The sequence below is a fragment of the Platichthys flesus genome, chromosome 1 (assembly GCF_949316205.1).
Source record: "Platichthys flesus chromosome 1, fPlaFle2.1, whole genome shotgun sequence".
Lineage (NCBI taxonomy): Eukaryota > Metazoa > Chordata > Actinopteri > Pleuronectiformes > Pleuronectidae > Platichthys > Platichthys flesus.
The window spans coordinates 11,092,164-11,110,435 of record NC_084945.1 but is presented as its reverse complement, the minus strand read 5'-3'; the positions used below and the strand labels follow the sequence as shown (position 1 = coordinate 11,110,435).

Here is an 18,272-nt window from a genome sequence, read left to right as displayed (position 1 = left end):
GACATCCGGCGACCAACATGGATTTCTTTAACAGAGTCCCACACACGAGCACGGGCGCAGTCAGTTGCACGTGCACAATCGCACACAGCGGCGACATGGTATTTCTTAAAATGATTCACTCAAACTCAAATATGTCTCCACATTATCCAAGTATGGTGTTTTCCGCGGATTTGTGTGACTGTATCTAATAGGCAATATCTAGGTGATCAGTGCACACAGCTGATGAGAACAGCTGGCACAGTGTGAGGAGGCAGCGTCCCGATGACAAGGTCAAAGTTTGCTCTTGCATTTTAAGTTGTTCTGGGTAAGAGCTTAATAGGTCTGTTAAATACACGAGAAGCGCCATTAAAATGAAGAATGAGATGTTTGAATTAATTAAACCCTTAAAAAAAGGCACAGAGCCAGAAGGTTGATGTCTAAAAGATCATTGGCCACTTTGTACCATAATTTATTTTGGTTCTTTTTTAACTTCCCCAACTTTTCATCAAACCGAATTGCACATTTCCTTTTTTGACCTGTTGAGTGTGTGGGATGTGTCTGTTTAGAGCTGCACCAGATGTGTTAATATCTTGTTTTCGACCTGCACATTTTAAAGTAGTTTACATTATAATTAAAAAGGAAATAAACAAGTACGAGTATAACTTTTACTGTATTGCACTCTTAAAGAAGGAAATGATAGGTCAGATATACGCCAAATTTCATATAAATAGAAATAAGTCAAAAATGAAAAGCAAACTATAATTATTTTATCCATCATTTTCAAACATTATTTAAGCAGTTCTGAGAAGTGTTCTGAGATTTGATAATCAAGTGATAATGTATACATCGATTTAACTCTAATTTAAATTAATCTAAGGCCAATAACAGCCATCATTCCATTTGGTGCTCCTCATGGTTCAATTCTTGGACCCTTATACTTTTAACTTTAGAAATACTACTCATATATTTCATATATTCTATTCTCCAACCAAATCCAGCTGCGATTCATTCTGTTGTTTGTTATATTCTAAACTCTTTTTTCCCTTTATGCTTCTGTGGGTTTAATATTAAACATAAATTTGTCCTTGGTTAAAACCTAAACATAGCCCATCAACTTAACTTATTTGCACTTATGTGTTTTATGTGTATATCAAATTTGCAGATAGAGTTTAATGGACCTATGGGTATCACCTGTCTAGGTTTTCTTGTCATTTGTTATCATATCACTGTAAGAAAATTTATAAATTGGACAAAAACCATTTCAATCATGGAGACATGCACATGGAGGGATGAGATAAGTCCAATACTGTGTGGCCATTGTTCAGTATCACTACCCTGTTTAAAGGCTTGATTTCCTAAGTGATGTTTACCCAGTCAGGACAGAGAGAGTGCAACTGATGGTTCTGCAAAAAAAGTTAGGGTTCATGCCCATTTTTTATTTCCAATCTTGCAGCATTATCAATACTGTATGAAATTATAATAGTAATGAATGTGAAATGTTATTGATTTGTTGTTATCTGTCACGGTTTAACTTTTCTAAATTGGATTGGAAATCTGGACATACAGTAAACTGAGACAATATGGTAGACTATGAGTGGTACAGGATCCATTGGTGATTTTTTTACACCTTCAAGGTCAACAATGTGTCATCTTCAGAAAAAAATTGAGATTCCGCCTCCCTTATTTTTTCCGTGGGGAGAGGGACAAACGTTTGCATGCAAATATCCAGAGCTCTCATTCGGGGGCATTTTGTATTGCTGTTTATTCAGCCTCCTGAAAAATGAAAAAAACAACCCATAGAGGACAAACATCATCTTGATAGACAAGGCGGGGAGTGAGGGGGGGGGGGGTGTCATTTTATTGGAGGACGACCACACGATCGGATTTTGTACCCTTGCCTTTGCTTGTAAGTAACCATTCATTCTATTAGAGAGGATCTACATTACTTTGAAACAATCCCAAAAAGCAGATCATTTTGCAAACAAGGAATGAAATCTCTTCAAAATGCTATATCAGCTAAAATTGAGTGAGTATAATCAGCCAATGAGATCTGAGAATTCATTCTGAAGGTCTACAGTAATAAACCAGTTTCCAGTGTAATTACAAAGTGGAGGTCAGCGCTCTCATCCCTCCAGCCCACCTCGTTGCTGCAGAAAAAGAGAGGAGGAAAAAAAAGCTTTTCTTCCAAGATCCTTCTGACAGATGTAGGGGCACTGACCACACAGCAAGGGGGGACACTGGGGTTTAACATCCGCCCAAATGCCTGCCCAAAGAAAGGCAAACAGCTGACTTAAGGCCATGTCCACACATGCTCGACAATGTGATGTTTTCAAGGCAAGAATATCAATGAGAGAAATTATATCAGCAAGAGGAATACAGCAAAACAATAACGTCAAAGAGTCAAACACGTGGTTTCTGCATGAGCTCATTTAGATTTTTTGCAAGGATTGAAAGAAAACAGTAAGAGGCTTCATGTTCCAATGTCAGAAGAAGCTCGAACATGGCAATTAGTTGGCTGATCTTTATGACAGGGAGATAACTTGCTTCGTGGCAAGTGAGCAGAGAAGGACAAGGGTGGGAGGGGGATGGACCGAGGGCGGGGTTTGGTCCGCAGACAAAGGAAGCTACAAGGAGATGCAGGGATGGAGCTTCAGCATTCACTCGGGCGGGAGGCCATGAAAAGGGGTGGGGACAGGAAGGTCGGAGGGTGATGGAGAGCTCCCTCCGAACCTCCAAGCGCACGTGCACGCACGCATACAAACACTCTCAGGTAAACTAACAGCTACCCATAAATCACTCTCACTAAGCGCTGTCTCAGGCTGAGCTGCTAGTGGCAAAGCATCCACGCAGCTATTAAAAAGTTGCATGTTGCAACTTTGCATCTTTTTGCCCCGGCTGCACATCTGACTCTGCCTGGTTGACATCACACGTCTTTACATTCACACCCCTGGGAGGAGTTAAATTCACTCAAATGAGAGGTATGGGTATAAACTGAGACACTTTTACAGGCATACTATGTCTCCTCCTATTTCATCCTTTATGGCCCCCTTGGTTCTTCTTTTTCATTTAAGTCTCATTCAGAATCCTAACTTTACAACAACCGTGCAATTTAACAGGACAATTTCAGAATGAAAGGGCTATATATCAACAGTGAGGCAATCAATACAATTAAGTGCACATACCTGTAATAATAAAGCTATTATATGTTCATTTACTGCATTTTGTGCTATTTGTGTTTTCCTCCTCCTCGTATTTGCACTGCACAGTTTGCCTTTTCTCTGCTCACTTCATATTGTGTTGGCAAATCTTTTCGGATAGTCCCTGAGGTCAATTACAATCTCCCCATATGAATGGGCCTGGGGAAAAAAATAAATTATTTCCTAAATAAGCTTCAACTCTTTCCAATTAATTCCAGACAAACAGACAAAAGCAAGTCATTTCAATTGATCCTAACAGCTATTTTGTATCGGGGGCCTTTTGTGGTGTGTTGCCTGGTGACACGGGTGTGCTGTGGGGGAGGGGCAGGAACACTAGCTGGGTCCACTGTATCAGGCTTGTCATTCAGCCACATGATGAAAAGCTTCCTGAACCTAAGCTAATGAGGAGGTCCTAGAAAAAGTGAGGAAAGAGACGGAGAGAGAGAAAACCGACCATCAAAGAGATAACATTTTGGAGGAAAAAAGTGTTTCCTGGACCAACTGCCGATTTAGAGGGGCGATGGGGAGTCCGTCCTACACTAGCCCCCGACAGTGAGCTCACACAAATGGTTGTCAAGCAAATAAAAAGTGAAATTTATGGAGGGAGGTAGTGTGGAGGGTTCGGTGGCGGCTTTATCCACTGGGAGGGCTATAAAGAGGCTTCAGTAATCACACCACCCATTGCATCTCAGTGGTACAAGTCAGAGCTCTGTTGTAAGAGGGACTATAACACAGCAAATTACCTAAAAAACACAAAGAGAGCATGGACCTCGACAAACACATGGGACAGAAAAAGAAACAAACACTAGTCACTGAGCTTTGTAAGGAGAGCATTTCACTTGTTTTGAGCCATTTCTCTTCAAAAACTAAAAGAAAACACTCAGCTCAAGACCTTATATTAAGGGGACAAAGTACAGTTTTCCGCCACCAGGGGTCTCTCCATCAAAACATTGAAATGCATTCGATTTCACCACCACTGCAGGCAGCTTTCCCCGGTTACAATTACATCAGTGTTAATTGTTCAGGAGCAAAATTATCCATAGAGATCAGCTCCTTTAAAAAACACATAAAGCCTTTGATTAAATCTGGTACATAACACTGAATAGAACAGATTCACAATTTTCCTGAAGCTGTTCAGTGGGCACAGGACATCTGGTATAAAGCCAAGCTACCACTAAAGTTTTCTCGGCATATCTTTCTAATGATCCAGGTTCAATGACTCCTTCATGTGGTTGAAATGTATGGTTAAAATGACCAAGTATGTCTTTTAAACTAGATAAAAGGCAAGTTCGAGCAGTACCACATGCACACAGGGTTAGGGATATAGAACAGACTACCTACCTTAATCACAGTTTCAGGTTTATCTAGGTTTTTAAATTACTTGAAACATCTGGAATAAAGTTTAAAAAAAAACGTAATATCATAGCTCTAGTTGCTTTTACACACTGTAATGCAGAGATGTTACATTTAAACATTAAAAGATGGATTATGTAACAGTCTAATAAATTGAATCTTGAACAACCGGACAACACTAGAGGTGCTCTGATGTGTAATGGGCAAAGATGGGTAAGACGGGGCCAATATACAGGGAGACGTTTTTATCTTTCGAGTCTCTTTGGACCTTTCAAGTCTCTGGAGGATTTTACCAGAGTGATGGTTTCTTGCTTCTTGCTGCCTTGATAAAACTACACTCCATTAAGGAGTTGAGAACCATTACTCATGCAGCACCTCACCAAAAGACTGTTTAACAGACCCCAGAAGGTCAGATGCCAGGGGTCAGAATGGGACTTTCTGTAATCCTTCAGCTCCCCCCCCCACACTAATCAATATACAAGTCAAAACGAAAAGCTGGGAAGGACTGCAGGAGAGCAAAGCCTAGAACAGAATAATTGCACTTTGCTAGTGGTCAAAGTCAGGTTCATTCATTAAATCCATATTCAATTTCTCTTAGACAGATGGACGATTGCTCTGCACTTGCATAATTCTTTAATTCTCATATGGTATTCAACTCTTGAATTTATAAAATGCTGAATATGATACATAATTTATAATTTCACATTACACTGTAACACATTGGAATTATATGTGATAATTAATTTACCACCATTTAAACAAATTTCAACAACTGTCTGGTAATCAAACTGATTATCATTCTGACTCAGAATTTTGATTACAGAATTCACAATGCCAGATGATAAAGGGAATAACATGTAAAGGCCACCACACATGAAAGCTTTAAATAACTAATAACCATACAATGCTGCAGCAAATATCATCTGGTTCCTTCTATTGCTTTCTCCGTGCATCCTGTTTGGGGATTTATGATAAACCTTGTTTTCATTAATCTATGGATTTTCATGTTCCTCGTGCTCTTTCCCCACTTTATCAAAATGATTGTGAGAAATATAAAAAAAAAACTGGGCGGCCATGTTGCTGACATTTCGGAATAGAAAAAGAAGCGGTAAAAACTGCAGCTCCAACGTGACCTTTGAAAAGAATAACACTATGTCAAGGCCTTAAAAGGTTGTATGTGTTTGACAGCGCTGGGCACTGAGATGAAGTGACTTGTGTCTTCAGCCAGTGAGACGACTGTGCTAACCCCCCCTATCCCACTGAGGGGAAAAGCTGTATTGGTCACAACAGCACAGCAGTGTGCTGTCTACACATGGCCCAGGAATCAACAGGCTTCCGTGAGCCTTTGTCCATCTCTGTGTTAAAGTATACACATAACAGAGGCTTTAAAAAGTCACAACTCAGCACAGTGTGGAACGGTTCAGTATCACCGAAGGCCCTGTTGCATCACCTCAGCGTGTCCACTGAGGAATGTGCAACGTCCACCGCCAGGATACCTTGGTTTGAAAGTAAGTTGAGACATGAACTTTAAGTTGTGAAAGAGACGAGACGGGAGGAAAAGTCTCACTGTGATATGATAAAACTGTTGTAAATAAACCACAGCAAAAATGATGGGCACTTTAGAACTGCTGATCTGACTTCAAATAAGAGATTGGGTGCTCAAGCCAGAGAAAATTGATCTTGAGGCCTTAAGCACGGAGCGGGGTGCTGGGTTGCTTCAAGCTTATTACACTAACACACAAGGCAGCATGGAGACTCCCAGCATGAGCGCTTGTTAATGCTAAACTCAAAGGCTAGAATTTCAAAGCAGGACTGCAGATGAGCATCAGATAGTTCATTAAACTAAAAAGAAAGATATTAAAATATTCAAATGAATCCAAAGACGGGGATATTAAGCACATTTACATGCACAGCGATACCCCGATGACTGAGACTGGACTGGAATGAGATTACTTAAGGCGATATTTCAATTAAAGTGTTGACCTTTGTTACGGATAAAGATTGATCAAAAAAATTAATTTATTGCGTGTGTCATGATTTCTTAGCATAGGGAAAAACACAATCTGGCCCAGACAAATTAATGTGTTGTTATTTCAACATAAGGTCATTCAGGGTTAAAATCGAAAGATAACATCTAATAACAGCAAAAATACAAAATTATAACTATTGCATCCATGTTAGTGGGAATACAGTATAGGGTGACTTGAAAAGAATGTACTTATATGATCCCAATTAGGTTTGCAGTGAGGACATGTGAACAGAAACCTTCCCAGAAAAGAAAAGAGAAAACCAAAGACCAAAGAAGAGACTTACTGGCTGCCTGAATCCGGGCCTTGCGGCTCACGACCAGCCCAAAAGAATTCTGGGCCATGCACTCGTAGTCGCCCTCGTCAGATGAGCCGTCAGGCTTGGTCTTCTGGAAGTGGCCAATCAGGAGTGAGCCGTTGATGAAGGTGCTGTGGTGCTGGTCCTGAGTTAGAAGAAGGCCGTTGTGCCTCCACTGTGTCGTTATGGGGGGGATGCCGTGCACCTGGCAGTGGAGCATGAGGGGCTGCTCCTGCACTGCGATGATGTCACTGGGCTCCAGCGTGAAGGAGAGCTCCGCTTCGCACATCACACCTGAGGACACACACACACACACAGTTGAGCATGGATGTTCAGTCTGGATCAAACAAACCCTTCAACATACAATTTCCTACTGTATTTCCCCTTAAGTAGCTTTAGGAATGTTGAAATATTTACATTCCCAAGTCTGAAGTATGAGTTTGTTCCACCTTTTAATCAAATCGCTGTAAATAAGGACAACACTGACAAATACTCAAACACAAGCCTTTAGAGAGCATCGTCTTGTTATCCTTCCATAACTTATTCATATTCACTTGACCAACTATCAGGAATCCACACACTTTTTGGATCAATTAACATTATTTAAGGAACTTGCAATAATTAAATAAAAATCCAGATGTCTTCTGCATTATTTATGTACAATTTGCACTACTAAATCTAAAACTTTGTTATTTTTTTGTTTTATTTTGTAGGATTGAACAAGGACAGCATTAATATGTAATCTCTGACACACCAGTGGACCACTGCTTGTTAATAAAAAACGAACTCAAGGTCCGCTTACTAGCTTTTTCATCTCCCTTTCACAGCAGATGGGATTTATTAAGTTTATGTGGCCAAACTATAAAACTCCCGAAAAAAACAAATCCAGTGAAGTTGACTTCGTCCTGAAATAAAGCAGCTGTGGATAGAGGTACCCATGTGGCTTGGTGAGTAAGGTGTTGAACTGTAACATGGATACGAACCTCTGTTGACCCTCTCTCTATCTCTCCCTCATTTTATGTCATCACTCCTGACATTGCAATAACCCAGATATGCTAAGAAAACAAAACTAGGCTCATTCTTCACTAAACAAGTTCAAACTGTGGCGATATCACACTCTGACTCTAAAACCAGAGCGGCAACCCTGACCCCTGTCCATTCAAACATGCACTTTTACATTAACTATGATTTGACCCCGTTATTTTCACTATAAGACAGTTTACTAAATCTGCCTGCACCTTTATCTACATGGGGAGGGCTGAGTGAAGGTATATTTGAGCACAAGAGTTTGCAAATGCAGCGGCAAGACCATCTCAATTCTAAATTCAATGCAAATAGGAGAAAATGACTCATATGTGATCTATCATATCAAAAACATTTTGTTCAATTCAGATACACTGGTATTAGTTACCGAGGCTCAGTCCTTTTCTACTTGTTTTTATTACTATCCAGGGTCAAAAGGGAATGTGACAGGTAATACTTTTCATATGAACCCTGATACCTAAACAAACAGAAACGACTGCTCCGAATGTCACGTCACTGAAAGCAGCTCACCAGGCCTCACAGCTCATGAATCAAACACCCTTGACTGAGCTTCCTCCAGGCTACAGTCAAGGGGGGAATTCAATGGACCCTATAGATTGAATGTATCCAGAGTATGTGTTAGCTTGTACTATAAACACACACATGCACATGCACACACACATACACGCACACATACACGCACACACACTCACGACCTTGTATATGCTCTACCTTTGAACCAGTGGCAGCAACTTTGTCACCGTAATCACTTTGCTCGCCTTTCCCATTTCAACCCGCCAACACAAATCAACGACACTGTGACTCAAAGCTCCATCAGTTATACTTTTATTATTGTAGTGATGCTTTACACTTGATAATGGGGGAAAGAGATCTGATTTGCTGTGTTTGTGGTTTCTGAGGGTACAGAGGGGGAAGTGGCAGAACAATAAATAAAGGATGTAAACAGCCTGACCTGACTTGGTACTATAAAAGAGGAGCTTAGCGGGCTCTCTTGATATCATGTTTCAGCCGCTGATGGACTAAGCACTACCAGTCTCTGCCCCGGGCCCTGGAATCTGGGGGGAGGGGGGCTAGCGGGTCGGGCAGTGAGGGGGGCAAAGCACAGGGGTCAAAACAGAGAACCTTTGCCTATGTCCCCCAAATTCCAACCAGAAAGAAATGCCGCCCCTTAGGTGCAGACGAGGAATTTACTGACACCCTCCCTCATGAAGATCACATATTGAGTATAATGCAAAGAAACATTTCCTCTCTCTCTCCCCTTCTTGCTCTGTATCCTTTTTTATGTGCCCCCCCCACCCTCCCTCCCTTTTTTTCACTCAACAAGCACGGTAAGTAAAATGGCCATGGGACCAAAGAGACATCAGTGCTACCACTTGTGAAAAACAAGGGGGTGGCGGTGGAGAAATATTTAACCCTTAGCTGGCAGGGAGTGATCCCGCCGCCTGGGCTGGCTGCTGTTGTCCAAACTGATGCTGGCCACAGAGCTGCATCTCCTTTGGTCCAAGAGAGATCACGTTTTCACACAGGAAGCGGCCAGTGGAGAAAAAAACATGGCATACAAGGAGCTCACAGCCTTCATGATTTCATCAACACATTGTGAAGTAAATACTGAACAAATGTGACAACGTAAGGCACATCCAATTGATTATACATTCAACCTTTCTTTGTGCAGAGAGACTGAAATATATCAGAGGCTTTTTATTTTTCATTTATCTAATCAAATTTGTCCGTGTTATCAAGCCTCGCTGCAAACAGCAGAATGTCACCTCAGTGTTCAATGTCATTAATTTGGAGTTGATTGATGCTGTATATGGCTCATTGTGATTTCAGTTCCTTCCATTAGCAGAGACAATGTGAAAGTTCTTGGGCTGCAGCGTTCCTATCAGGAATAAAGCACGTTGCCGGAGTGACTGGGTAATTCAATTCTCAGCTCTGGGAGAGCAGAGAAGGTTAAAAACAAGAAAGGTCAGGGGAAATTATTTTGAGCACAACAGTGAATCATAAGAAATCCAGTGAGACAAAGGAGATAAGGGGACAACAGACACAGAGGGGTCGATGACTGGATTGGCACTTTATGTGGTTTGGGTTAAGGTCATCTGTGAATACTGAGCATCCAGAGGGTGTGAAGAGGGAGAGGAGGACGTGCACAGCTGTAAAAAAAACAAAGCGGTGGCCAATCCACAGAAACACGTGTGTGCAGCCATGAATCTATACGGGCGTGGATTTCACGGGCAGATAAGGAGACAGACAGACATCCTAATGCCCTTTCCATGCAGAGGAAAGAAACACCAGCATGTGGGATTACCGTGTGAGACCAGAGACAAGTGTTGGCTAAGTGTGGCTCATGCCCCGGCTTACTATTGACAGATAAGTGTGGTTGGCTGGCACAAAGGTTTACTGCTGCAACAGTAACGAGAGGATCACACACCAGCTTCTGACAGACTGATATAGTTAGCAGACACAAGAGGAGTGAGCTCAGGACACAGCGCAGGTTTCGTACAGGAAGAAGTGTGGCGATATAATAGGTTAGTGATTTAACTGCTGCGCATCACATCTATGGTAATCCAGTGATACCATGTTATCGTTTAGATTTAGTAAAGCCCAGGGCTGCAGGAAACTATTTTTCATTATCGATTTGCCAAGTAAGTTGTTTTCACCCCAGTCCTTTAGTTGGTTGATTGATTTTTATGTTTGTTTGTTTGTGAGCACAATTACACACAAAAGAAATCTATGGATATCCACAAAACCTGGTGGAATGAGGGTATGGGTCATGGAAGAACCCGTCCCATTTTGGTGTGGATCCGCATTAAGCTGATCCAGGGATAGTCTTCCATCGCGAGATAGGGCGCTTTTCACACATTTTCACTGATTTTCCCATTGAATAATTCATGGACTTGATGAAAACAATCAGGCATATTCAGGGAGCGGACATCTGTGAGTGTGTAAATTTGGCTTGATTTAATTAAAGGGAACTGTTGGGCTTTGGCAGAGGTACTTGCTCTGTAGAATGCCATATAATTGTTTAGTTTGTGAAACAGTCAAAACAGTGAATCACAGTATACTAGAGAACAAGCTGACATCAACAATGTCCTGTTTTCATTGATAATTCTGAAAATACAGTATTACATGTTCTACAATCCGATGTGAATAAAAACAAGAAAAGCAGCTAAATCAGATGTTTGGTGCTTTTGTTTGAAAAATACCTAAATAATCATTCACTCAACTGCAGCTTAGGTATAGTCTTTTAAATACTACATAACGTATCATGTAACATAGTTAAAGGAGCAGTAAAGAGTGATGAAATAAGAGTAGAACTAAATTACCTTCTCTCTTTCACTCTCTAAGTATCTGTTGCAGCTCTGTGGCCATACTCTTTTGCTCACCATAACAATCAATGCAACATATTGTAAATGTACCAACTAAATCTGCTCTGACAGGCTGCTGCAGCTTCAGGTTAGCCGTGTTTGAAATGTAGAATAATGTTTTGTGTGCCGGACAAGGATTTCGGATTGATCCTGTTAACTGCACTGAGCTGCAGAGAGAAAGCTGAAGCAGCAATTCCACTCTGAAAAGGTGAGTGGTCACCACCTGTGTTCCACATGAGGGCTGAGTATTAAATAAACATTTTAAAGACTTAAAGCTGCTTTTTCAGCATGTATGGTTATACATTTATATTGATTTAAAGTGATGATTGAAACTGCTTCTGTATAAATGGCCAATTTAAATGTCCAGAGAACAGCTCAATTTCTTTCCTGTAAAGCCTTGTGGCTAAAGGACACATTAATTACACTTCCAGGGGGGATGCATGCAGCATTGATACTTGTATTTCCTCCTATATTGGATTCTGCTTGATAATTTAAGAATCAATACTCTTCTTCTTCTTCTTCTTCTCCTAGTTACCTTTGATACTCATGGGCATGTAGTTCCGAGCACTCTGCTAATCACCTGTTGTAATGGCAGCAGCTCGGTAATGATTACACAGAAATTACTGTAACACGGGCAACAGCCAAATGCACCACAAGAATGCTGAGAAACAGTCCACATGCTGGCATGATAGGAGATGCAGAGGGCAGCTGTTGCACAGTTCACCTCCCCTGAATCTTCTCACTGCCTTTTACTGTACATCGCTATTCATCTGTATAATCTTTCTGTTACCATCCTAATCCGACTCAGGATAAACCAAACATATCCTGATAGTTGACGATAAAAATTATAATACGCAGGAAAATAATATGATGAAGTTTCTGCATTTTTCTCTTGGATTCTTTGATTAAGATTTTTTTTTTTCTCTATGCAAAGACTGATAAACCAAGACTTTCTTCTGACGAGATCTGAGAGGTAACATAGTTTGAGCCCTTCAGTCTATACAAGATCCAATGCTGATATTTGTGTTAATGCTTCTGTCGCTTGTGTTAACTCTGCTTAAAATGTCGTCAAAAAATACCCTTTTATCTAAACTGAATCTAATCTCTGAGGCAGACCCGCACTTGAAAGAGCTCCGTTTCTTTAATGTCATGGGTAGATTGGAGTTACAACCATCACAGCCCAGTTTCTGAAGTTTTTGTTCCCGCTCCTCTGGCTGAAAATGTTATGAACCACTGTGTACTGGCCTTTATGATTCCAGTAAGGGCCTTTGTGGGTCCCTATGTGGTATGCTTTGCAAATACTCAATACTCTCTCCTGCCTTTGAATTAAGGGGCCTCTCATAGAAACAGAGAAACTGTCTATCATGGAGAACAATGGGTAGAAAAGGGAAATTTGAAAGGAAGGAGAGGGACAGTCTTGACATTTAATCTGTACAAATATTCTCCCCAGCAGGCAATCACTATACAATCCATCCTTGGAGCAATAACCACTGTCATTTCACCATGCCACAGGGTGGTGTGCTGTATGGACTGACCAGCCAAGAACTCCATCACCTTTAAAAGCCCCCTGATATGAAATTAAACTACTCACGAGTTGGCTCGAGGAGATGTAGTCACAACTGGATATGAACTGTGGTTTGAATTCAACAGCATTTAAACCTGCATCTAGATAAAGTTTTGTGAGTATTAAAATCACTCTATTGGACCTAATTCCCGTTTTGTTGGTGACATGAAGACCATGTGGAAAAAGTGCATGACATATATGTTTCTCCAGTTCTGCATCCATGCTGCTGCTGGGACACCTGATTGAAAGGCAGCCATGAGGAGAGCTAGAAAAACACTTCTGATAAGAGACACCACCGCTGGAGAGCAACTTCTAACTCCTGCAGCACTGAAAATGTGACTTAGGCTACTAAAGGTGGGACACGTTTCAATAGAGGATCCCTTCCAAAAAATACCAATGAAAACAACCCAGAGACTCTGCTGCCTGCATTGCACGAGGCGACCGTGTATTCCCACGCTGTTGCCTGCACATCAAGCACCATCTAAATGTGCAGGTATGGTGCATGTGGTGCTACTGGGCTGCTGCAAGCTCTACTGAAATGCATCAACAAACTTTAAAACACACTCAGAACGAGCGCCCCAGTGAGATACGCGTACAAAGCCCGCAGTGCACCAGGCTCCAGCACAACACTGACATTTACTACCGACAAATACTAACAGACTCCGGAGAGCGGCCAAGTTCAGAGTCACCGGTCAGTGCTGCGGTGATCGCCGCATGCAACGTGCACCAGACTCCCGGAGCCTCCGCGGGCTGACAGCGGCAGTTCCGTTACACACAGAATCATCACACCCTGCAGCCGGGACCCGCCTCCAATATCCCCCCCCCCCCCCCCCCCGCCGGTAAGAAGGTAGAGCCACTTACCGATTAAAGAATTCAGGAGTATTCCCAAAAAGCACAGGACAAGGCGGCGGCGCCTTGTGGATGCCATTTAAAGACTTCAAAATAGATCCCAGCACTCCAGGAAACAAAGTGAGGCGAACGCACACGAGGGTTTTCAAACAACAGAGATATCCAGCTCCAGCTTCTGCATGTTCCGACCTACAGGGCGACACTTTGGTGGCTCACTGGGGTCCGACGAGCTCTCGCCATTTTAACCATCTATCAGGAATCTGTCAGCATCCAGCTCTCCTCTCTCTTTCCCTCTCCTCCTCCTCCCTCACTCACCCTGCTGTATCCTTAAGACCCCCCTCTCTCTCTCTCTCTCTCTCCCTCTCTCTCTCTCTCTCTCACACACACACACACACACACACACACACACACACACACACACACACACACACACACACACACACACACACACACACACACACACACACACACACACACACACACACACACACACACACACACACACACATGCTGAATCTGCTCTCGGAACAAAAGAGCCGACGGCTGACTGCTTCGCTCCCAACAGCATGAGAAACCTGCAAGAGCTGCAGGATTTCTACATGTCAATACAACAACAACAATACTTCTACACATACAGACTTATAGATTATAGGCTATATGGTTAATAATAATAATAGAAATACATAAAAGTGATGTCAGTGGTCAGCCACAATAACAGAACTATGATTTAATAATAAAAATAGTAATATTAATGCTAAAGCCAATTTAGAATATCTCTGACGATATTCTTCATTCTAACCATATCCTCTGTATATCTGGGAAACTCTTGTGTGAAACAAATCTTCCTTGTGTCATTTGCTGCACATGTTTATACAAAATAAAGCCCGTGATGAAACAAATGAACACAAACCTAAAAACCTAAAAACCACTTCAGACCAACACGTGACAGGTGTTAGTGTGATCACAAATAAATAAATAGGTTAATAATAACAAAAACAGTCTTGTTCGGCGTCCTGAGGGTCCGTGTACGGTGGATGTGTTTTATTTAAAGCTGAAGGTTCAGCACAAGTGAACCTGATGTGATGAATAAACAACGGGGACCTCTAACACTCAATTACAACAAAGGAGCCGCAGTTGAGCTGTACCCGAGCTCCCCCTAGCGGAGCAAACGCAGTCCCTGTCTTGGTCCCCTGAATCAGATGGTGTGTAGTAGGGGATGGACTCTAGACAAAAAACGTGACAATTTCCCATTGTAAAATGCTTTTCGCTCTGTAATCATCTAATCTGTAATCATCTAATCAGCCCATTATTTTGTTGATTTCACAATATGTTATGTGAAATATTATAAACATACTGTAAAAATACCCTCATCAGTTTCCAAACGTCCATGGTGACATCTTCCATATATGATTTCTGTGACCAAAGAGTCATAACTCTACACTGTACAGCTGAGGACATAACAACAACACAACAGCATGGGATGATACAAAATGTAACGTTTCTGTAATTTTAAAGCAACTGCTGTCAATGTAAGTGGACGGTGGACAAAGTTGAAATATTGCTTTGTAACATTTATATTTACATCTGCAAAGAGATGCAATATTTCACACATTATAGGATAAATAAACAAGATCCTTATAACAAAGCTGTACAACACTATACTCTGGGTCCCCCTACTGGATCAAACAAGTGCTTCAGCTCCCCCACCAACCATATATTAAATTGTACAGTATCCAGTCAGGTCAAATTACCAGGATAACCTATGCATTAGTGATAAATAATATTGTGCTTCTGAACCAAGAGGGAGCACATGAAGTGAAATTAAAAGTAGGACTATTAAAGAACCTGAGGAAGATCACATTTGAAAGAAGGGTTCTGTTTCTCAGACGTGAGACTGATTGCTGGACACTTTAAAACAAACTTGCACCACACATATTTAAGAAAAACGTCATGGTCAATTGTGTCAAAGTCTGCCAGCAAAGAGAAGTCAATTTGTATCTTCAACAGAGCGGACTCACTAATGTCCTGAGCTCTGGAAATGGACCGGAGTTATTAAAGATGTTGAAATAAGTCAAGTAGGAGGAGACCTGGGAGAAAACCTTTTCTAAAATATTGGGAAATAGATGGTGTCTCTATGGCCTTCAATTGAGGTCACTTGAATTGAAGCAAAGTTCTGGTCTGTTGTATATGGATCATGGTCAGATTAAGGGGATAGATTTGACTGATGGTGACATTTGATGGACAAAAGTTGAGATTATAATGTTAGAGCCACGTCTGTCAGGAGGGAGGGCGACATGTCAGAGGCAACAGACTGGCTGATGTGTATCTCAGGGATCAGAGTCAGGGGTTGTGTTTGTCAGTCAGTTTTACAGATTGTGATCGTGTCTGTCTCCTTGTGTGTGTTTGCAGAGCACTTGCCTTTTTGACAGAGCTGTAAACATGGACTGTTAATAACATGTCCCCTCAGGAAGCAGGGGTATAAACGTCCCTCGCTCTTCCCCTGTTCTACCTTCTCATACAAATATTAATATTTCTTAGATTTCTTTAAATGGCGACTCTCCAAAATGATGAACTAGAGGCTTCACTTACACTGCACCAACCAATGGATGACGTCACGATGAGGTTGCCACTAAATAGTAAGTACTTGCAGTTTATTGTTAAATTCAAGATGTTCTTATATAATTGGCGACAGGTTTCTATACTTGTGTGTGTTTTCTTAAACTGCAGTAATTTAATACTTCCATGAATCCAATGATGTCACATCCTTACAACAAAACTCTGAAAAATGAACAAAGTTACACTAAGCTTCCTGCTAGCTAACATACCAACAAGTTGTGTTCAACGCGTAAAGCATTAGATTATAGATACGGCATATTGTTTGTCTGGTCAATTGCTCAAATATTAGCGCCCAGGGCTTGACAATACACACACACGTATAAAAACAGCTAGCATTGTAACACTGTTAGCATTCTGGCGTTTTAGCATGCTAGCGCTAGCGAGAACTAGCCGGTCCCTTGTGGCTGTTCTTCACACATAAACTGCCGCGATAGAAACGTGACGTGTCTGACCTGAGGCTTGGTGAAAAGTCAGTGGACACGTCAGTCAAGCTGTTCTCAGGTGTCAGGTGTCTGTACCTAGGGTCTGTACTGATGTCACAGGTAAACAACAGTGAGATGTCTCACTCTGCCTAAAAGTAACGGATTAGAACTGTGGACCAAACGGCGGTCACAAGAAAAGATCAGTAGTTTCTAAAGCTCACTGGAAGTAGTGGAAAGTTGTCGACTCTACTTTTCAAAGGACACTGTTTGTCTGATCCAACTTCTCCTTTACAACTAGAGGTGAATTGTGCTTTTTACATTGCTACATTTGTTTTGGGTCCTTTACTAGTTTCTTCCTTGAAAAAAACTCAGCTTACATTCCTGTCATTGTGATTATTATTTTCTGGATGAATCGTCAAAAGGACCAACCTGAACTCTTTAAAAAAATGTCATGTTCTGTTTGATCAGGAGTCCAATCCCCAAATTATTATATTTACTTTGTTATTTACAAAAACTGCTGGAAATGTTTTTTTAATTCAAAAAGAGACCCAAACTATTTGATGCTAAAAATAGGTGCAGATGAAGTCCCAAAATATTTACAGAAATTTGAATTAATTAAATGATAACTCCTGTCACATTAAACATTTATTCAGGAATTGTCTTTGATTGGGAGCGTACTGACATACTTAAATGTGTATTCAATAATTAACTGTTTTCACATTACAGACTGATGCGTTAGTTTAAACATTATGTCTTAGGCTACATGATAATACAATAAATCAGTCATTGGATCTGTCTTTGTGGGAAGTTATTTTATTCTTTGTACATGTGCCTGTGTATTTCACTTAGACTAAACGTTGCGATTTGCACGGTTATCCTGGTAATTCTGGTTGAGTGAAGAATCTGAGTACACCCCCGACAATGACACTAGAATGTAATAGGATGGTTTTACATGTTTTTGGAAATAGTCTCCACTACTGGATTATTATTCAGGGAGTTTGGGGTTTGTGGCCGGGGCCATTAAGAGTCATTAAGAGAGCTTCAGTATCATCTGGAAACTGCAGGTGTAATTTTGGTTGGGGACAGTTTACACCAATTAAGGCCGTCGTTGGTATTTTTTTAATCTGCTGAGTGGAGCATTTCAATCCAGAGAGGCCAGCCTCCCCATTAACCTCTGCTATTGGTGCAGTGTGGTTTGTAAGTAAGAATTGAGCTGGTCTGTGCATTCCCACAGCTGCTCTGAGGGAGACTGTGCTGACAAGGATTGTGGTGATTGTGCAGTGTTGAGAGTGGTATGGGATTATAAATATTTTAACAGTTGCAGTGTAATGGAATTGAAACAAGATGGACAACAATGTGAGTGTGGAATCTAAGCATGCCCTTGCCATGCCTTTTTTGAAGCCTTATAGTGTTCATTGATCCACCTCTGAGGCTGCAGTTTATCAGTATACATGTATATACTCTGAGGCCCATGCATCCAACACCGTTTACACAGGCCTGAACCGCTGCATTCATATTTAATAAATCAATGACTCCAAGGCTTTATTGATCAGCTTCA

General features: G+C 41.3%; 1 protein-coding gene across 1 annotated transcript in view; it reads right to left on the bottom strand.

Moving 5' to 3' along the window:
• The window catches only part of igdcc3 (immunoglobulin superfamily, DCC subclass, member 3), a 54,143-nt gene extending 40,303 nt beyond the window's left edge, over window positions 1–13,840 (bottom strand). The window contains exons 1-2 of the mRNA XM_062393362.1: window positions 13,689–13,840; window positions 6,843–7,148 (exon numbers count right to left, since the gene is read on the bottom strand). Coding sequence (XP_062249346.1) covers window positions 6,843–7,148; window positions 13,689–13,755 — 373 coding nt within the window. The 5' untranslated portion in view covers window positions 13,756–13,840. The remainder of the gene's footprint in view (window positions 1–6,842; window positions 7,149–13,688) is intronic.
• Window positions 13,841–18,272: the final 4,432 nt, after the last annotated feature.